This window comes from Myzus persicae, unplaced genomic scaffold, assembly GCF_001856785.1.
Source record: "Myzus persicae strain clone G006 unplaced genomic scaffold, MPER_G0061.0, whole genome shotgun sequence".
Taxonomy (NCBI): Eukaryota; Metazoa; Arthropoda; class Insecta; order Hemiptera; family Aphididae; genus Myzus; species Myzus persicae.
The window spans coordinates 495271-515959 of record NW_019104366.1 but is presented as its reverse complement, the minus strand read 5'-3'; the positions used below and the strand labels follow the sequence as shown (position 1 = coordinate 515959).

General features: G+C 25.3%; 2 protein-coding genes across 4 annotated transcripts; both read right to left on the bottom strand.

The window, feature by feature from the left end:
- Positions 1 to 1241: 1241 nt before the first annotated feature.
- Positions 1242 to 7331, bottom strand: LOC111041544 (protein tumorous imaginal discs, mitochondrial-like). Of its 2 annotated transcripts, none has more exons than XM_022325838.1 (9): positions 7129 to 7331; positions 6833 to 7055; positions 6532 to 6752; positions 5304 to 5549; positions 5068 to 5236; positions 4874 to 5005; positions 3992 to 4185; positions 3690 to 3903; positions 1242 to 1455 (listed from the first exon to the last, which is right to left on the bottom strand). In XM_022325838.1, exons 2-9 carry the CDS (start codon positions 6978 to 6980, stop codon positions 1370 to 1372), a joined length of 1410 nt encoding a protein of 469 aa, XP_022181530.1. In that variant the 5' UTR covers positions 6981 to 7055; positions 7129 to 7331; the 3' UTR covers positions 1242 to 1369. The 2 variants fall into 2 exon arrangements, with proteins under 2 accessions (XP_022181530.1, XP_022181531.1); XM_022325839.1 differs by adding an exon at positions 1608 to 1736 and having other exon boundaries at positions 6833 to 7329.
- A 1712-nt stretch (positions 7332 to 9043) lies between these two features.
- Positions 9044 to 18151, bottom strand: LOC111041557. Of its 2 annotated transcripts, XM_022325858.1 has the most exons (17): positions 17639 to 18149; positions 16504 to 16673; positions 15367 to 15415; positions 13963 to 14051; positions 13681 to 13757; positions 12908 to 12976; positions 12510 to 12611; positions 12194 to 12448; positions 12002 to 12085; positions 11477 to 11554; positions 11276 to 11413; positions 10875 to 10966; positions 10498 to 10562; positions 10147 to 10190; positions 9611 to 10038; positions 9376 to 9548; positions 9044 to 9311 (listed from the first exon to the last, which is right to left on the bottom strand). In XM_022325858.1, the coding sequence occupies exons 1-17, from the start codon at positions 17794 to 17796 to the stop codon at positions 9214 to 9216; spliced, it is 2169 nt and encodes a 722-aa protein (XP_022181550.1). In that variant the 5' UTR covers positions 17797 to 18149; the 3' UTR covers positions 9044 to 9213. The 2 variants fall into 2 exon arrangements, with proteins under 2 accessions (XP_022181550.1, XP_022181551.1); XM_022325859.1 differs by lacking the exon at positions 9044 to 9311 and having other exon boundaries at positions 9388 to 9562; positions 17639 to 18151.
- Between the last annotated feature and the right edge of the window lie 2538 nt (positions 18152 to 20689).

Sequence of the window (20689 nt, the reverse complement as noted above, 5' to 3'; positions counted from 1 at the left end):
TAAAATAATAAATTTAATTCATTGATTGATATAACTTTTAGTACACTTAATTTAAAATACAAGATTTTTGTCATTTTAAAAAATATCAATTATTTCATGTTTGTCAGTACTTTCCTATATAAGATAGTTTGGATTTTTTTCCCAAGTACTTATTTCTGGTTTGTTCACACTTTATTTGTTGAAACAATACACGATCCTAGTCCTTGTTTTCCATAGTCTTAGGATTATTGTTTTCAATTGATTTCATCAATTGTCACTGTTTGCGTTTTAATATAATAACAGGTTATGTAAGAGCACAAGCCATGAATAAAAGATATAAAATTGTGTAATTTTTAGACTTTAAATCAACAGCTTATATTCTTAAAAATAATTTTTCTTTTCCATTATCACGTTGTTTTAAAATTTTACTCATGTTTTTAAATGCACCTATAATTAATTAAAATGTATAAAATATAACATATTACATATGTACCACCCACCAATGTCTATGTAGGTAAACAAATTTATTTGCTATAAATGTTAACAAAAATTTGTTGGGTTAATGAGGTTATATTCTTATAATATTATTATAGGACGCCACGGACTTGGCAAATTCATAGTTATGCACAATATGCATTTAAATATAAGTACCTAAATTTTATCATTTAGAGAAAGGCGGAAGGCCTATACAATCGAGGACCTATCCTGCATTCGCACGTTTACACGATAGGCCAGTCCAATCATAATACTATAATACTCGCATCTAGCTTATATAATTTTGATATCAAACAGCTGTCTACCAATATCCAATAACCAATAAGTAGTTATCATATTATAGTAAATAGGTCTATATTTGACAATTTTTCTGTGTTACCCTATATCAATATGATCAATAGATACTATCCAGTAACAGGATACAACACACAATGCTTACAAATATTTTAACAAACAAATACATGTATAGAATTATATTTTAAACTACTAAGTTTGAACAAATACAAACTTAAATATTTGATTTAATAATAAATACAACAATAGTTACACTTATTTATCATATATTTACATCCGAAAAAAAAGTTACAAGAATTAATTATGAAATAAAATGACTGTTAAAAGTTTAAATTATCAGATTTTTAAGTTCATAAATAATGTCTCATTTAATTGGAAAACTTAACTAGTCAATTCAGCTAAAGCAACCAAATATAAAATATTGTAGTATAGTTTCATAGAATGACAAAAAATAAAATAAACAAGTATTCATCATTTTTATGTTTTTGTAAATGAACAAATAAAACTACACATGATCATTAATGCAACAACTATATTATACTTGACACAATGACATAGAGTAATTTCTTGTGTAACACAAATAATAAATAAGCTTTAAGCTTTAATTTTCATTTTGTTTCCCTAATACACATCTTAAGTTATCTAACATTTCGTTTCCTGATGATTCTTGATCAAATGATTTACTACCTGTAAAAAAATAAAATGTTATTATTAACCATCACAAAAAAAAAACACTCATAAGTAGATTAATCTCTTCTTTATCATAGACTGGGATTTCATATAAGTTTTTTTATCAATTTTTCAAAATACAAGTAATTATGTACAAAAAGAGTAATTACTTTGAACTTTGATTGGTTAAGTGGATTTTGTTCCAAAAAATGAAAATTATCCCAATAATGCTTTTTTTATTTTTGTCAAAATCCCATCATCAGCTGTTTGGGTTGATTGTGTTTCACCAGCTGATGGGCCTAAAAAAAGCAACTATTTTTGAATAATATTCGTAATTTTTTTTAAGGTGAACAAATTTAAATAAACTAAATGTTTAACTTAAAATTTAATGAAAATATCCTATTATATTAGAAGCAGTAGAAATGCAGTTATAACTTATAAGTTTTAGGTATACATTTTTTTTTATAAAACGTTATAAATAAATTTTAGAACATAGTTTATACTTTTTAACGTGTACACAAAATTCAGCAAAATATACTTTAAAAGTTTAATTTGTTTCCATCATATTCAAAAACGAATTAAATAGAAACTAGAAATATGTATTGAAACATCCCTAAAAAAATTATTTACAATATAAAAATAATAACTTTAATAAATAAGAGTTGATTTAAATTGAACCAAAAATAGAGAAAGGTAATACTAATTCATTTTTGATGACCAGACAGGAGTATTCTTGATTAATTTAAAATAGATGGTTAAAAACCCACTACCTCAAATAAATAAATTCCCAGACTATGAAAACTAAGAGAACAACATAACTATATTGATAATATGTGAGATTATTATTATTAAAAACTACATGTTAATTTTAGGAACAATGGCCCATTTACTAAAAACTGTAAATCCTAAATTAACATTTCTGTATAGTCTATAGTCATAGCTAGAAAGCACTTTTGTTACTCAATTTCAAAAGTAGTATTATTGCAATTTAAAAATAACTTTCAACATCTCCATTTTAATCAAACTTCATTTACCCACTTACTTGCTGGACACCTGCCGAAAGGTGCACCAAACCTAGTTTGTATGATAAAATAATAAAAATAATATTTATAACAAAGTATAACAGAAAAAAACTGTCAAATTAAATAATTACAATGTACAATTTTTTTGAACACTGAAATAAAACATATAAAATTTAATTTACTTTTTTTTGGAATAATTCAATTAAGCTAATTTGTTAATCTGACCTTTAGAAAAAAAACATTTATTTAAGTCAAGTTGTTTGTTATTCACAAATGTTGAGGTAAACATTTTTGTGGAGTTAGATACTAATTAATTAAAAAAGTAATAACTTTTTTAAATTTATTCTTGTTGGGATATTTCAGATGTGAGAAGTAAATCTTAAATTATTTATTAACATTAAAATGTTGATAATTATTTTTTTTTTTTAAGTTTACTAGAATCAATTTTTGATTTTTGTATAATAACCTTTAATTAAACACTCAGAAATGATTAAACTTTTATTTATGCATGTTGATTATTGAATTTTTTTGTTTTTCATCTTTTGTTGGCAAATTATAGCTATTAAAAGAATTTAGGAGAGATCCTGTAAGAATCTATCAGAAAAAAAAAGCAATTATCAAACAGAAAACTTATCTCGAGTTACTGATAACCATAAATACATATATATATTATGAACGATAGTGTGTGGCAACAGTGATGATCAAATATTAAATACTTAACTTTTCTTAAAATCATCATTGATGATTGCGTTTTGAAATAAATGTATTTCAATTGGATTATTTTAAACAGAAATCATAAATGATAATATTAATAATAATATAGTTTTATACATTTCTGGTATTGAATATAAGTGTTGTTCGATCAATAGTAGGAGGTATCAAGTTTAAATATTATGAAAAATAAAAATATATAAAATACATGCCTACTTCAACATTTGCATATTTGAGTACTAATTGTAAAAATAAACTACTTAGCTTAAATACATCTTTATACCATCAAATTTTTTCTAAAAAACAAGTTTAACAATTTGGTATTTTGGAATTTTGTTAAAAATACTTATAAATGTAGCTATAAATGTATACATATTATAGATAAAACATTTTAAATTATTGATCAAAACAAAAATAATTTAATTTATCAGTTTTTTTTTGTTACACCCTGTATACTTATTATTTATTTATAAACTCAACATATTTATGAATAAAAAAAAATACAAATGCGTTACGTACCATCTTTTTTATGATTTAAGTCTTTTATTGTTCCAGGTGTCTTTTCTTCAAGCTCTGCATAAGCTTTAATTAATGCTAGCTGCTTCTTTGTCAATGACTTAGGAATATCTACTTTAATAGTAACATAATGGTCTCCAAGTAGATTGGAGTTAACTCTTTTCATTCCTTGTTTGATTAATCTAATTTTGGTGTCTGTTGTTGTATAGGGAGAAATCTTTTAAGATAAATTAAAACAAAGACATATTAAATTATATAAATATTGCATACATATTGTATTTTAGGATTAGTAAATAATTTATTACCTGCACTGTGTGGTCTTCGTAAATGCCTCTAACTCTAATAGATCCTCCTAATATTGCTTGAGATATTGAAATTTTAGCATCTGTATGAATATCAGAACCATCTCTTTTAAAATAATCAGATTTTTCCACTTTGAAAGTAACAAATACTTCATTTCTGTTGACCAAAATTCTAATAGATTGGCCATCTTCAATTCCTATTGAAAATAGTAAAACAAACAAACACAATTTATATAAAAACTATAGTTCAATACAAAAATATATGCAAGTTTATTACAAATATATTTGTAAATATTTTCTAGAAATTACATAGCTACTTATAGTTTTAATAAATGGTAGTAACATTTAATGTTTGGGTACATTTTATTCATGTAATTCATAAATATTTAAAATGCATCCATTAAATAAATAAATCAAACTAATAAGTAAAATAAAAACTAAAAGGCTTTAAGATATTCAAACTTGAATTATTTTAAAAGATAAAATCAAAAATCAAACAATTTTGAATTTTATAAAAAGTATTTAAGATACAACAAATAAATAATAAATTGAATACTCTTTTCCACAAGAGAAAGGTACTGTCTTGGCGTCTTGCACATATCAAATGATTGATGGCCTGTAAAATTCCCTCCACATTACCACTGAAATATGCTAGGCATTGTGGTGGGGCATGCTCAGGTTTCGTTAGGAACAGTTTTGGTTGGTAGCCGGTATCATTCTCTTGTGAAAACAAGTATAGTAATATAAATAATTGCTAATACCATTGAATATACCATATCATTTTAACAAAATATTCAAGATGATTTATGAGTATTATAATAATAGATCATTAAATTTAATATCAGTACAATTAAACTGTTCAACAAATTTCAATATAACATGTACCTGCTGGAACTGGTACTGTCACTTTTTTACGTTGTACAGTGCTTCCTTTCCCGTGACATTCTATACATGGATTTTTTATAATAACTCTAGTTCCTTGACACTGTCTACATGTTGACTTCATTAGAAAGGGGCCTAAAACATTTGTGTTTTATACAGTGAATTTAAAAAAAAATTATATATCGTAAATTCTGCACCTCTAGAGACAGTTTCCATTCCAGTTCCATTACAATGAGTACAAGTTGTAGCTTTATAGCCTAGTTCACAACGAGAACCGCGGCACTTGGGACAAATATCAACCACATTTAAATTTAAATCTTTGTTCACGCCTCGAGCAGCTTGTTCAAATGTAATTTTAACAACAATCTAAGAAAAATTAATTTTAGAGAATAATTAGTTCAAAACCATTTTTTAACTTAAATATAAGCATTACTTCTTCCGCAGCTCCAAATCCAAATTTTGAATCAGCAAAATCTTCATCAAACGAGTTATTATTTCCAAACCCACTTTGATTGAATATTTTTCGAAATAATTCTTCAGCATCTACATTAGATTGGTAACCCCAAGAATTTTGGAAATTATCACTTCCTGCACCTCCTCCAGGCCCACCCATGTGGTTTGGATTACCAGTAGATCCCCATGTGTCATATGTACTTCTTTTTTTTTCATCTCCTAACACCTGTAAATAATATAAAACTATTGAAAACTATAATAATAAATGGGAATAGAGCAACATTTTATACTATTATTTTAATTAATAGGAATCCTTATCATTCAACAGATATTCAAGTGACAACATTAATAAATTGTATAATTTACATTGTATAGCACAAATCCTAATATTAGAGGATTACTGATAATTTTACAATTTTTTATTAACTCATTTCTATTATTAATTGTAAACTAGTTCAAGTAATTATTGTAAATTAGTTTCAAATACCTTTAAAATGACATGATAAAATGTATAAATACAAATATGAATTAAAATTGATATTAAAATATATTTAGTATATTTCAATATACAGATTTTGTACAACAGGATAAAAAAAATTCATTTGCTTAAAAAATAATGAGTTATAATCTACCAAAAAAAAATTCATTATCTCGACAAGAAAGAAATTAGAATAAATTAAGAAGAGGATGCTAATTTCCCATGTGTTGTCAAACACATAACCTAGCAAATTGTACATTCTGAATAATACATTTAATTTTGTTATGATTAATATTAGGGTAAAATGATCTATAAACAAATTTAAAAATAACTATATTATATAGCAAATCTTCCATTAGTTTTTTTAAGTTAGTATTCATAGCATTTTAAAATGCATAAGTCAAATATATGTGTAGAAACACTTAGCTATTTTTCTTAAAAACATTAGAACTTAAGTGTTATTTAATAAAGTATATTTAAAGGTGTAATAAAAATTAATTTATTATTTAGTCTGGAAAATGAGAGTTTGTAGATTTTACAGAATATTATCTGTAAAATAATATTATAGATGATTAAAACTAAGAATGATACAAACGTATGTATACATAGTGGTATACTGTTTAAAATGTTTAAAATGTCAAAGTTAACACAAAACTCCTATTATTTTTAACTTAGTAACTGGAATAAATATCAAACACGTAACACTTAATAATAAATATATTATGCTTACTTCATAGGCTTCAGAAACTTCTTGAAATTTTTTACTAGCACTAGGATCTCCCTTGTTGGTGTCTGGATGGAATTTTTTAGCAAGTTGGTAATAAGCTTTCTTAATTTCTTTTTGAGAGGCATTTTTTGGTACTCCTAATATGTTATAAAAATCCTTCTTATTACTTAAATAGCTTGTGGTATGTATACTTTTATAATTATAAGAATTCAGTGGTTCGACAACTAAAACATAAGATAGTTATAAATATTAAATATGATGTCTGTAATATTCATATAAAATTAAACAATTAATTTATACTTACAGTGCTCAAATAAATGTTTATTATTTAATGTAGAATAACTTAGAGACGATGAAAATATATGATGATGGTTTAGTTTTTGGAAATTACACAACAGTGACGGAGAGTAATGTTTGTAAGAAATCAATAGTTTTAATTTCATACTGTTCATTATGATAAAATTGTAATCGTCCTGTTTTCGTTATCCAGCAATATAATCGAGATGCATTAATAAAATCACAGATTGCTTAAAAATATAAGGCAAAATTATATTTATAAATGCACAATATTGAAAATGTACGAACTACGAAAGTACATACGCGTGATAGTGAGTAAGATAATGATGCCGGCCTGGAAAGTAGGGAAGGTAACAATATATCGACTAAACAATAATATCGATAGTGATATTGTGATAAAATCTCTTACGATGAAATATAGTAAGATCTGGTTACATCGCAGATCGATATAAGGGCACCATATTACGATAAATCGAAAGTTGTCTATTATTTGCGGTCTTCGAAGTATTTAATAGAATGAAGTTAGGAATGAACTAAATAATAATGTACTTGCACGGTATTATTTTTTAGCACGGTCTTAGCAAGCGATAAGGAATTTTATCACTATAGTGCATAGATAGTACTATCTTATATCGTGCTTTCATTATTTTATGTACTGAAGTAGTGAAGTCAACTGTCAAGTACTTGACAACTAATTCATGAACTCAGTACTTCAGTACTCAAGTCAGTTTAAGTTGTATTCACTGTTGTAGACTTATAGGCTGTTGTTGAGTTGTCACCGTGATATCTCTAGCCTTCGTGGTTGTCACTATAATAGATCTAAAGCTACAACTGCCTACTAGCATAGTGTCATCGGTAATTGCACAGTTGCATTACCAAAATATAATTTATTGTAGATACCATACATTTATATATAGTAAACTAAAAATGAATATAAATTTTACAAATGTTATCTTAGGACCATAGCCATTGTAATATACACGGTCTCAAGCCCGGATTAATGGGGTCAGGGTCCAGGTAGAACAGGCCTCGATAGTTGGAATTTTTATTTAGGAGTCTCAGATTTTTCTACTAATTAATTCATTATCGGCCATATCATTGCATAAAACTTGCAAAAAAAAAATCAATGACTTGTTAACGGTATTTGTCATAATTTGGTAAAGTTATGAACTTTTAAATTCTAACTACAAAGTACATGACCTACATTGGCTATATTAGATAATATATTAAACGCTATAGACTAGTACAATAGTACATGATAATATACAGACGTTCAGTAAATTAATAAAAATTAATTTCAAATAAAAAAATGTATTTAACTTTACCAAGTTAATTTTTCTAATTAAGAATTTAGATTAATTATAATCCATCTCACAGTGTATTCTTTGGTAATTGTACTTATATCATAAAATTTATAGTAATTAATAATAGAAAAGAAATTAAATACAGGACTTATAAAATATAATTCAAAACAAATGCTTATTATAATAGGTACAGTTTAATTTTTAGATTCTGAGCGGAGCGATGAATGTATTGACTTTACAATGATGTGTGTGTGTGCTTTTTTTGTGTCTAGCATCCCCTGTTGGGTAGTAAAAATGCTTTGATTTTCTTCGACAGCATCTTTTAAATCTAGTTAATCCTTTGATGGGTCAAAAGTAAAAAATGTCCATTAGTTTTCAAAAGCAGCAAGAAAAAACGAACAAAAAATAAAAGAAAAAAGTTAATTTTTACTTAATATTAGTTTTAGTTTTTTGTTTGACTCTTAAAAAAAACCCTAGGTACACACATTTTTCAAAATATTTTGAATCGTGTTAAACTCTTTATACACCATACAATTGTTGATTCTTTTTTATCTATTTATAGGTATGTGACATTTTTGATTATTATTATTTTTTTTTATAATAATGTCAATAAAATATTTTTCACTCAGTCAAAAAACTTGAAAATGTAATACAAGGTTCCTCGTAAGATGTTGTTAGTGGAAATTTAAAAAAAATGTGTTTAGACTTGCAATTTAATTTATTTTGTTAATAATTCTAAAATAAGTATTTTAATAATGGATATTGTATAGTTTTCTTTAAGAAACATAGAACTTATTTTACCATTAAAAATATAATAGCTTAATGATAAAATGAAAAGTTTATTTAAAAACAAACAAAAAAATTACTTATAGTAATAATAAGAACTATCAAATATAAATAAGAGATCACAATACTGGAACTAAAACTAATAGTTTACATTTTAACATTTATAAATTAGCCATATTTTGATTTTCATAAAAAAAAATTATTAAATATTAGGTATTATATAATATTAAAAGTATAGGCAAATCATAGTACATACATCAGTATAAAACATCATAAAAACAAAATTGAAAAAGGGAGTTCAAAAAAAATTGTAATTAATTATTTCAATTGAAATAGATGAAGGATTAGTTGCGTTATAAGGTTGACTTAATTTGAGGATTCCATTTTTATGCAGTCCTAAGGAAATATATGCAAAAAATTAATATGAAATAAATACATTTTGATTTGTTCAAATACTAACCCAGTAGCTCTACAAAAACTGTAATAGCATATCTTCTATTAGTTATGTGAATAGGGCAAATATCAGTAAACATAAAATTTGAAATATTTTTAGCAGATTGTTTTAAAATATTAGATATTATTTCCTTAATGTCAATAGATAGTCGATGACTTTCTTCAACTTGCTCAGTAATCCTGCAATTGGAATACTATAATTTTGTTTTAAAATATAAATTAATGTTAACCAAAATATTTACTTTTCAATATCCTGCAAAATATTTGGTTCTAATTGATTCAACATAACATTTTCTCGGTCAATGTTTATTTCAACATGATCATTTAGAGACTCTTTGGGCAATTGAAGTAATTCAGATTCTTTTATTATAGACAAATAAGGCATAGGACAAATATTTGCCATATTATATGAAGGCCCCTCAGTCGAGTTGTGTTGTTCAATTATTGTTTTACCATTTAAAAGTTTATCAACTTCACTAAGACATGGAAATTCCACAAGATGTGGTGGTATATCTATATGAGATAGTTCAGGGCCAACTAATGTTTTATGGGCTACTAAACTTTGATTTCCTCTATAATTTATATTGTCTTTAAATTTCTTCCACTTAGTCTGATCAATTTTTGAGATAGGTGAAATTTCTCTTAAACTATCTTCCAAATTATTATTTATCTGAAATAATATACTTATGACTTGAAAATTGTTGAATTTATTATTCTAATGACATTTATGTAACTTTAATTTAATTGTATTCATGTTAATAGAAAAAATGATGTTTACCTCATTAATAGTGTCTCGCCACACTAAACTATTATTGGTTAAACCTAGAACACAGTTTGTTTGAAAATTATTTTAAAAATATTTAATTATTGTAAAATTCTATTAAATAATAGTTATATTTATTCATTGTTCATTAAACTGAATAAAAAATAAAAAAACAAAATTTACAAGATATAAAAATGTTGCACTAAACATAAATAATATATCATATAAAAGTAGGTTCTTGTAGTCATTGTCAACCATAACAGAAAAACATTATTTTGTGTAAGTTGTTTGAATAATAAATAATATTTTTTTAATAACAACGGCACATTGTATGCAAAATATTTATGAATAATAGTTGTTACTTACATTCTTCAACTAAAGGAAGCAGAGTAAAATGAGGCAATGAATTGTTTTTGCAATGGTTATAAATACTGTAAAAACACAAATTATATTAATATAAATAAGATTATTTCAAGCATTTGATTACAAAAATAAAAAACACAACAATTCCATAACTACCTATTAAATATATTGTTGAGATGATGAAAGTTAATAGCTGTTATATTTTACAAATTGAATAGAATAAAATAATGGAAAAGATATTCATAGTTGGCAATATTTTGGAAATGTTATATTTTCCAAGATTTTGTTTTAGAAAGATAAGTATTCAGAAATAAATATCATCCTAATTATGCACCTAAGTATTTCAAATATTAAATTTGGAGAAATAAAGTATGACATACCAAATGTTTGGAGTATTGCAGTGATAAAATTGTTCATTGTTAGATTTGTAACTATCCATAGTAATTTCATTATTAAAAACAGCATCTAGATCCTAATAAAAAAAATAATGATAATAGAATTAATTAAGTATACCATCTCCGATCAGAATTATTTGTTTTGTATCCAATGTTATTCATTACATTGACCTACTCAATGACGAGGTAAACTTGACTCCTACTGTACAGCAGAATGGTTACCTACTTCCCCCCTTTCTATTATTAGTCATGAATGATAAATATAAAATACAAATACAGACTATTGGGAACAATTAAAAAATAATTTATACTAAACATAGATATATTATGAGATTTAAAAACAGAACTTAAAATTATTTTTCAAATATATTAAAAATATGCAATACTTTGTCTTCTTCTAGTTCCATATTTAATGTAAGCGCAGCAAATGGTATAATAAGTTTATTACGGTACATAGCATGTCTTATAGGTAAATGGTCAATAGATTGATTAGTACATTTCAACATCATATATTCAAGTGGTCTCTAATAAAACAAATAATAGTTGAATTAAAATAACTGATTTATATACATAGTTAAAAATATTACATCTAACATCTCTCCTTGAAGTTTCTTCAACCGGTTTCTAAGTACTTTACTGTTTTGTTCAATGAGTCGTTTCTTAAGCTGTATGGAGCAAGTTATGATCAAAAAAATATTAATAATATTTATTATTACAACCTATAATTAAAGCGTATATTGAATGTTTTATTAGAATTTGTGAATAGACAGTTGGTTATTTGTACATTATTGAAAATATTCTCAGCAGTAAATTGTTAATCTACATAAAATAAATATATTATTATAATATAGACCAATTTTAATTACATTCATATTTTGGTATGAAAAATTAATTATATTTACTGAAGTTTAAATAAACAAGAAGTTATTTAATGTCAGATACAGGAGACAGTAAATTTAAACTGGATCAATATGCATCTAATTTATTAATAAAATGCATTAAAATAAAATACATGTAGGTACCTACCAACTGGAAAAATAAATGGTATAATAATTTAAGATGGGTATAGGAATTAACTATATAGAGCCCACAGTAAACTAAAAGTGACTTACTTTTTTTTTTGGAACAACACTAGGTTTTTTTCTTTTTAGTGATTGATTTGTTAACCTTTCAGGAGAACAATGTTCAGTAGGTATCTAAAAAATATGTTTTTTTTTAGTCTGATTTCTATTATCTATTTTGATACAATTTTAAGGCAATGTTAACACTTATAAATTGACAATCACACTATAGTTCAATGGTACCTTAAACTGATTTTGTTGTTCTTGGAGATTTGTTGAATGCTGGGGTAGCTCCATTAATGACTCAACTCTAATTTGTTGATCTTGAAAATTCATTGTATACTGTGGTTGTTCTATTATTTGTTGTGGTTCTACATTTTTAGGCTGTACATCGAAATCCATTAATTGTTGTTCAAAATCATTTTTAGATAAGAGAGGGTTCTCCAAGAGAATATCTTGATTAATAACTGGATACTCTTCAATTGGTTGAATGAATAACTAGAAAATATAATATACTTGTAATAAAAAATCAACAATACCAAAATGTTGAATTCACAACTTGTAGTTGCTCTAACTCCGGAATTTTATAAACATCACCAATATTTTCTTCTATGTTCAAACTTGGTATATTTTGATTATGTAATATTGGCACATTAAGAGCCTATATAAAAATAATAAACATTTAATTATTGAGAATTGTACTCAAAAAAGAATATATAGTTACTTATCTCACTCTTTAACTTATCTTAGCATATGATAGAGAAAGTAATTTACTATTATTTTCAAATTTAAAATAGATAATTCAAAATTATAAGTACACAAAAATCCTCAATCAAATATTTAAAAAATGCATTGAATATAATACAAACTGTATTAAACATTTAATTTTAATTTCTTAACTATAATTATTTTTGGGGTATTAATGTCCTGCTTCATAAATTATTAAAATATACTTACTGTTTGGTTTGGAACATCTGTCTCAAGTAGTTTCATTTCTGTAGCATTTAAAGCATGTCTTGGATTATTCTATAGAAATTAAGATTTTAAAGATTAAAACACAAAATTAAGTAAGTAATTTTTATCCAAAATTATATTTAACATGAAACAAATTAACAATGTATTGTTTATTATAACAACCTAGTATTTGTTGAATATGTTTACTTTTTACAAACAAAAGTTACTACAAGTGTCTAATTTTTTTTTTTATGCTTCATACATAAGTAATATTGTAGATAATAATAATTTTGATTTTCGTCCAAATGACTTTGGATCCTTTTTATAGTACTTATATACTATTGATATTGTATTATGTATTTTTAAAATCAGCTTAATTAATGAAAATTAAATATAAATAACCTATTAACCTTAACTCTAGTAATCTTACAATATATTACTTATAAAAATAAAACACTTAAATATGTAGGTAGGCTATTAGTTTTCTTTTTATAATTTTCGAATAGTTTAATTATTTTAAAATTAATATGATTTTTAATTGACAATTAAATTGTTACATAAATACAAATACCATTTTTGTAAAGTTGTTAGGTGTATGAAGTACCTGCACTTTTTTGTTCTTAATATGTTAACATTTTGTGGTTATCCTACTGTCTGTCCTTATTGTTTTACATCCAAATAGGTACTAGGATATTATGGTAAACCAATAGCTTTACTATTAGAATCTAAAATAAGCAACAAAACTAAATTTGATGATTTAATAACATGCCACTTACAAAAAAAACACCGATCTCATTGAGGTTTGTTTCTAAGCTAGATACTTGGTGTTGATTTAATGATTGAACTTTCTGGCCTAAAATAAACAATTTTAATTAAATGAAGGTACTAACTTGAATTAAATAAAAATAAACATAAATCATTGGTAGGTAAGTATGTAAATGTTTTAAAAAACTCAAATTCCAAACAGTTTAAATTCATTAAGAAATATTAATCCCCCAATGGCATAATGTTTAGTGTTAACTATTTATTTGAATAAGTAATAATAAAAAAAATGTTACTTTGAGTATTTTCTTTGTTATGCAATTCATTAGAAGCAGCATCAGATTCCATTTTTTTCCCCTTTTTTTTCTTTTTAGACATTTTGTCTCTAAGTTAAAATAAATTTATATAGTTAGATAAGTTACACTTATAAATTTAAGAAGTATTTAATCAGGTAGCTTTTAAAATTCCTAGTCATTCTGAAATACAGCTGATACATAGCATTATTATATTTTATTCGTTTAAGTTACTGAAAGTAGGTAGTCAATTTGTGAAATGCCTGGACATATTTTAATAGAATGCTTGAGTCATGATTGTAGACCATAGTGCTTACAACTACCTAACAGTAGAGGAATAAAATATTTTCAATAGGTAATAATATATACATAAAAAAGACAATTTTATAAGTCGTTTTTAATCAGCTAAATTTTATTTATTTCATCTAATAATTATAAATGTACCTTTTTGAACAAGCCCTATGCAGGTAGATTAGGTTAGGTCAAAATATTCTGGTCTAATAAGTATCATTTATTTAAGTTGTAACCTGTAGAATTGTGATGGTATAAATTACTTATATTGTCTTATACTATTACACTTAAGTATTAATTATATTGTTATTATAATCATGTTAGGCAATAGCACAATTAGAATATACATTTAAGTTAAACAAAAATAATTATATAAATTAAAAGGATTTCAGCACACTGTTTGTTTTCTCTCTCTGGCCCACCGAAAACATAGACATAACAAATTTATGCAGAATCATTTTTTTTTTTTTTGAGTTTTTGATAAATCTTAGAGGAAAATAACCCATGACAATAATGATAGAGAATAATATTTTTGAAAGCATGACATATCAATTTATCTACATTTTGTTTTTACTTTAAAAGTCAAATTAAAATAAAATATAAAACCGATATGCCAAACCCTCAATAACATTATCCTCTATTATTATTCTAATCGATGACTTTACACTAAGATTACTCAAAAATCATAAAAAAATAATTTTAAGTGAAAGAGTGTTATCTTGTTGTGTGTGGGTTTGAGAGAGAAAACAAATATTGCACTAACATCCTCTTAATATAAGAATTTAAAATCAATTCAAATTGCTGGATAACGGTTTACATTGTAACTGGTATCCCCCAGTGCTTTGTATTCGACAGTATACTATCATCATCACTCACTGAAAATAACCTCAACTTACTTTATCTCTAAATAGGCATGTATCTAATGTATTATATACATTAAAATTTTACTAACATTCTGTGAAATTATTAGACATTATGTAAATTGTATTCTTTTCCAGAACATATTAGGTAAATGACACCAACTATTCTATAAAATACATAGGAATTTTATTAAACACCAGATTAAATACTTTGACTAGTATCATAATTAATTAGTATAATTACATAAATACTTACACAGCTATTTTGTTCTTATATAAGGCATTTGTTGAATTGGTACAATAACCTAAACAATTTTTTTTTAAATCATAATCCATTTAAATATTTATATCAATATTTATATAGTTATTATATTATATATAGGGAAATTCAATAAGATGTTAGCAATTCCTATCTGAAGATGATAATTTTTTCTACATCTACTAGTAATTTATATAGATTTATAAATATGACATAATACAATATGTTATCTGTTTTAAAGCTAAGTTTTTTGAGTCCAGATAGAGAAAATGCTCTTTAAAACAGTCAAGTATAAACTATATACTGTATGTTTTAATTTCCTATAAGGGAAAATTATTTACAAAAATAAAAAAATTAGCCAAGTGATTCCATTATGTATGTTTACTGCACTTAAATATTGTAAAAAAACATTTTATAGTAGGGGGTTAATTTAAATGAACATTCTATAAATTTCTAAATTATCATAAGTTTTAATACAAAAAAAAACTTACCAAAAGCTCTAGATAATATTCATACCTTTATATTTTATAATTTACACTAATATTTATAATAACTGAGAAATACTTATTATTCTGAACATTAAATTATCCATGTTATGAGTTAGTAAGAGAGACAGTACATGTGGGTTTAATATTCTCTTAAAAGTAAACACTGAAATATTTTTTAAACATAATTAAAGTCATTACAAAACAATATTTTATATTGTTTTCAACATTATGATTAAATTTCTAATTTTTTTGTTTAATAATACGATATATTTTTAATTTTATATTTCTAAGCAGAACATTTTTCTGAGAATTTTAATACAAATAAATAATTTTAAAGTATTTATTTGGTTATAGGAATTTAAAATTTAGATAAGCGGAGTAATGGACCAATAATTTGAGGCGTACCCTATACCACCCTTCCAATCCACTCTACTAACATATTTTAAGTATAAATAACTAATGAGTAATTAACAATTTCTTTGAAATTCATAGTAAAATATTCTGAAAAAATATATTTTTTCAAAAATGTAGCTTTTTACTTACTTCAAATAATGTAAGAAATATACTTCTAAAAACATTGATCTTTTCAAGTAAATGAGTGTTTAAATAGAAGAACCACTCTGTATAGTTATAAATATAAACTTACTGTAATAAGCTTTTGTAGCACTTGTATGTATTACAATTAAGCCAATAAAGGCCTGACTTATCAAAACAAATGGATATTTAATGCGTTGAAAATCATTTTGCAAAAATTTTAAGGAAGACGCAATATCAACTATATCATCAAAGTTAAGTAAAAGTATAATTAATTGATCACTGAAACAAAAAATATACATAGGCACATAAATTATTAACATTTATTTAAATGGGGCATTTTATAAAGCTTTTTTTTTATTTACAGTTAGTTTTGACAGTTTGACATTATATTATTCTTTATTGTTGAAAGCAAATAAAAATATTGATCATATTTAATGCTACACTGAAGAAAAAAATTGAAACTGTTTACACTTAATAACTGGCTTTACGAGATACACTTATAATATATAGGTGTAGAGTTGAATACATTCATCTTGTAGGTAACGTGTGACCAACATTTTGTTACCTATGTATAAAATATATGGACACTACACGACACAACGAGGTATGAATCCACAATAACTCTATAATTTATTCTAACCAATTATATAAAAATTGTTTGGTGAAAAATAAAGTAAATGAGGATGAATTGAACCCTCTCATTGATTAATCTTAGGTAATAAAACACTAACCAAACTAAAATTCTGCATACGCTACTGAATATATGTAGAAAAAGGATTAAAATTGACATAACTGGAAGACTAAATTAAGACTAATTTAATGACCAGAAAATAAAACAAACTAACTGATTATATGTACATTGGAATTTTTAAATCATAAATGTTAACCATCTAAATTGATTATATTCATAATCTTTACTAATTTGTAAGTACTGGATACATTTATAGGTAGTTGATTTTTATTCGAGAAGGAAACCACCCCGAGTAAGGACTTCATTAATAATGTATTGACTAGAGCTTGGATTTAAATGTATTCAAAAATAATATGTATTTATATAAAAAAAGTCAAAGTTAAAAGATATAACAATAACAGTGGTTAAATAATAGGTATCTCACTACTATAGGCAAGAATATATTTTACTAAAAAAAAAATTATGTTTGGGAATAAGGAAAACAGTCAGATCGATACAAATGTACAATCGTCAATCATAATGGTAAATAGTGTATAATATTCTTAGTTCTTACCACATCCAGGGGACATCTAATTTCCGAAAATCACTATTCGTCTTGAAATATCTATCGAGACATTTTTCATTAGTAAACACGTTAAGTGGCACATTCAACATGCCGTGGGGATCCACACTACGGATCAGCCGGTGGAAGTGTTTATTATAAAAATCCATGATCTATAAGACGTCGAACAGGTGCTGAATAGCACAAAAATTACGAAACCCAAAACAGAACGATATTTAAAAGTCGATAAAAAATTGTCTAATCAACTATCGACTAGATAACTCAAAACCACGGCTCGCAGAACAACAACTAACTGCGAAGAGTACCGATTACCCGCAATTTGCAAATAAAAATACGGAAATCCCGATTTTGGAGGTTCTCAGTAGTGATCGATGGCGTCGGCGACTGACGGCGAGACTCGTCAATCGTGAACCGGGAACAAAAGAATCGCAAGCGCGCGGTGTAGTCGCACACAATTTTTATTTGGAAGTGTTGAATGCAATCATTGATCTTAGGTCTCCGATAATATTAGCCTTTACGATTTTAATTTTGATTAAGTCTCGATCTAATAATGATCGACTATTGATACCTACGACCTACCTAATATTCTAAATATTTTCTATAATAAAGATAAATGTTAATAATTATTTTGTAACTTATAAGTTGCAAAATATAAAGTTGTTTTTTGTACGTGGTATGTCGGTGTCAGAATATAAGCAAACTCTAAATTCTTATGTTCTTAAATTTTAATGTTACTTCGATAATTTCGAATAATTAGGTAATAACATTTAAGGCAACATTATTTAAGGTAACTTATAGAGATAGAATTACTGCACGAATTACTGCACGAATTACTGCTGAATTGAATAATATTTTTCATTAAATTTATTATTATAATTATATTTAGAATAATATACTCATAATGAATCTGATTATTATAGTGGAACTGTGGACTATTGTCTATTAGGTAAACAAATACATAAAATTAATTTAATTATTTTGTTGGATTTCAATATTTCATCATCGATTCAACTACCGCCTACTTCATACTTGCCTATTAAAGTATTTATAAGTACTGTAATATTTATATGAATTTTGTCTATTGTAATAGGTAATTTTAAATTTTTAGGCATATTATTAAGTATACCTAAATACAGTATGATGAATAGAACATCGATATTCTAAAATACTGTATCTAGATATTAAACAAAATTGAATAAGAGACGGGCATCAACTAAACCTGAGTGGTGGGAGAATACTTTCTTAGTTTCTTGGCTGGAGTAAACTAAATCAGTTCATAGGTATCATTAGTTCATTTCTAGTAAATGCTAGTATAATATGTAGGTATATGATGAATAGCCGAATAGGTATCCAATCAAAATCCAAGTCTCTACAGACTACAGTTATTCATTTTTGAATTACAACAACAAAATTAAATCTATATTTTCAAAAACTATAGGTTAACCAAAAATGTTGTTTTCCTCTGTAATTTTAGTATAAGAAATTTTTTATTTTGAACCTTCATACCTAGTAATAACTAGATCCAATTTTCTATTGTAAACCGCCCTTAAATTTGAAAATCGAGGTTTTTTTTACTGCTCTAAAATGAAATAACAGGCATAAAAATGAAAATATGAAAACACTCATCATTATAAAATCAATATATACGTTCCTAGAAACTAAAGTTATTCCTTAGGTTTAAACATTTAATACAAGATTTCTCAAATTTTTTTACAGAAGTTTAAAAAAGTATTTTTCATAGTCACATACATTTAATCATTTTAATCATGCAAACTTAAAATAAGGCTGTGTACACAATAAACAAGGAAGTTGAAATAATGCTTAGATTTTTTATTATAGAAGTCACTATTCACTAGTCCAGAAGTCCAGTGCCTAGGTATCTAGGTATCGTTTCTGACGGGAATGTGATTCAATAGTTGGAAGTTTTGGGATAAAAATTTAAAATTTCCTGTAGTTTTTAAAAGCCTAGGAAAAACCCAATCAGTTTAAGGCAAAATTGATTTTGTTTTTTTAGCGTAACTCAAAATCGAATAACTCGTAGATGATACTCGTAATTTTTTTGAGCTATTTATAGGCATGAGAAAATGTCAATTATTATTAGTTAATAGTTTTATTTAACAATTATTATTGATAAAATAATGTTAATAGGTATTTTAATATAAATACAAAACTTGCTTTACCTAGTAATGACGATGGAGAGTTGAGACAACTATAGGTAGCAATAATAAGTAATAATAATCAAAATTCAAGTAAGGTATGACATTGTAGTTGATGTCGACAAATTTCCGAAAACGCCGTTGAAGTTATCAGTGTTACTATATATTACACATACTTGTCCACTTTCATAATTGAATAAATTATTAAATCATTGTTTTTCCTTAATTTTTTTCATGACACTTGTATTCAACAAAGAATATCGATTTTAGTTATTTTGCTGCAATTTAACAAAAAAATTCGTGGGTACATAAAACTTTTAAATTATATTATTAATTATTATGTTATTTTCTATACAGCAACACACAATGACATTCTCAAATGCAATTATTTTAGAAATAATTAATTCAGCCTTTTATCTACTGTATTGCTAGCATAGACCTTATACTAACTACTAAGTATAAGGTCTTTAGGTCTATGATTGCTTATGTTGGTTATTATTAAAATAGACATTACTTTAATAACAATAATATCATAAAATGTACTTTAGTAATAGGCTATATACCTAGGCTCTTATAACTCAGAATCGTTGTTCCGTGTTCGTATACAATGACTTTATCGGTGCATACCATAGAGTAACACGTTACTTAGTAGTAATTGTTATTATCAGTAGATAGGTAGTAGGTGAATTGTGTACTGCCAAAAAAAGGTTCTGAAAGGGCATAACCATTCACCATCTTGAAATAAAGCGGTCAGAGTTAGCCTATTTGAGTACAACAGTTCAAGAGTAATTTTTAAGACACCCTATAATAATTAAGTCTCAGTTTTCAATAGCATAAGTGAAGTATTACAGAGTACAGACTATTATAATGTAACAGAGTAGATTAA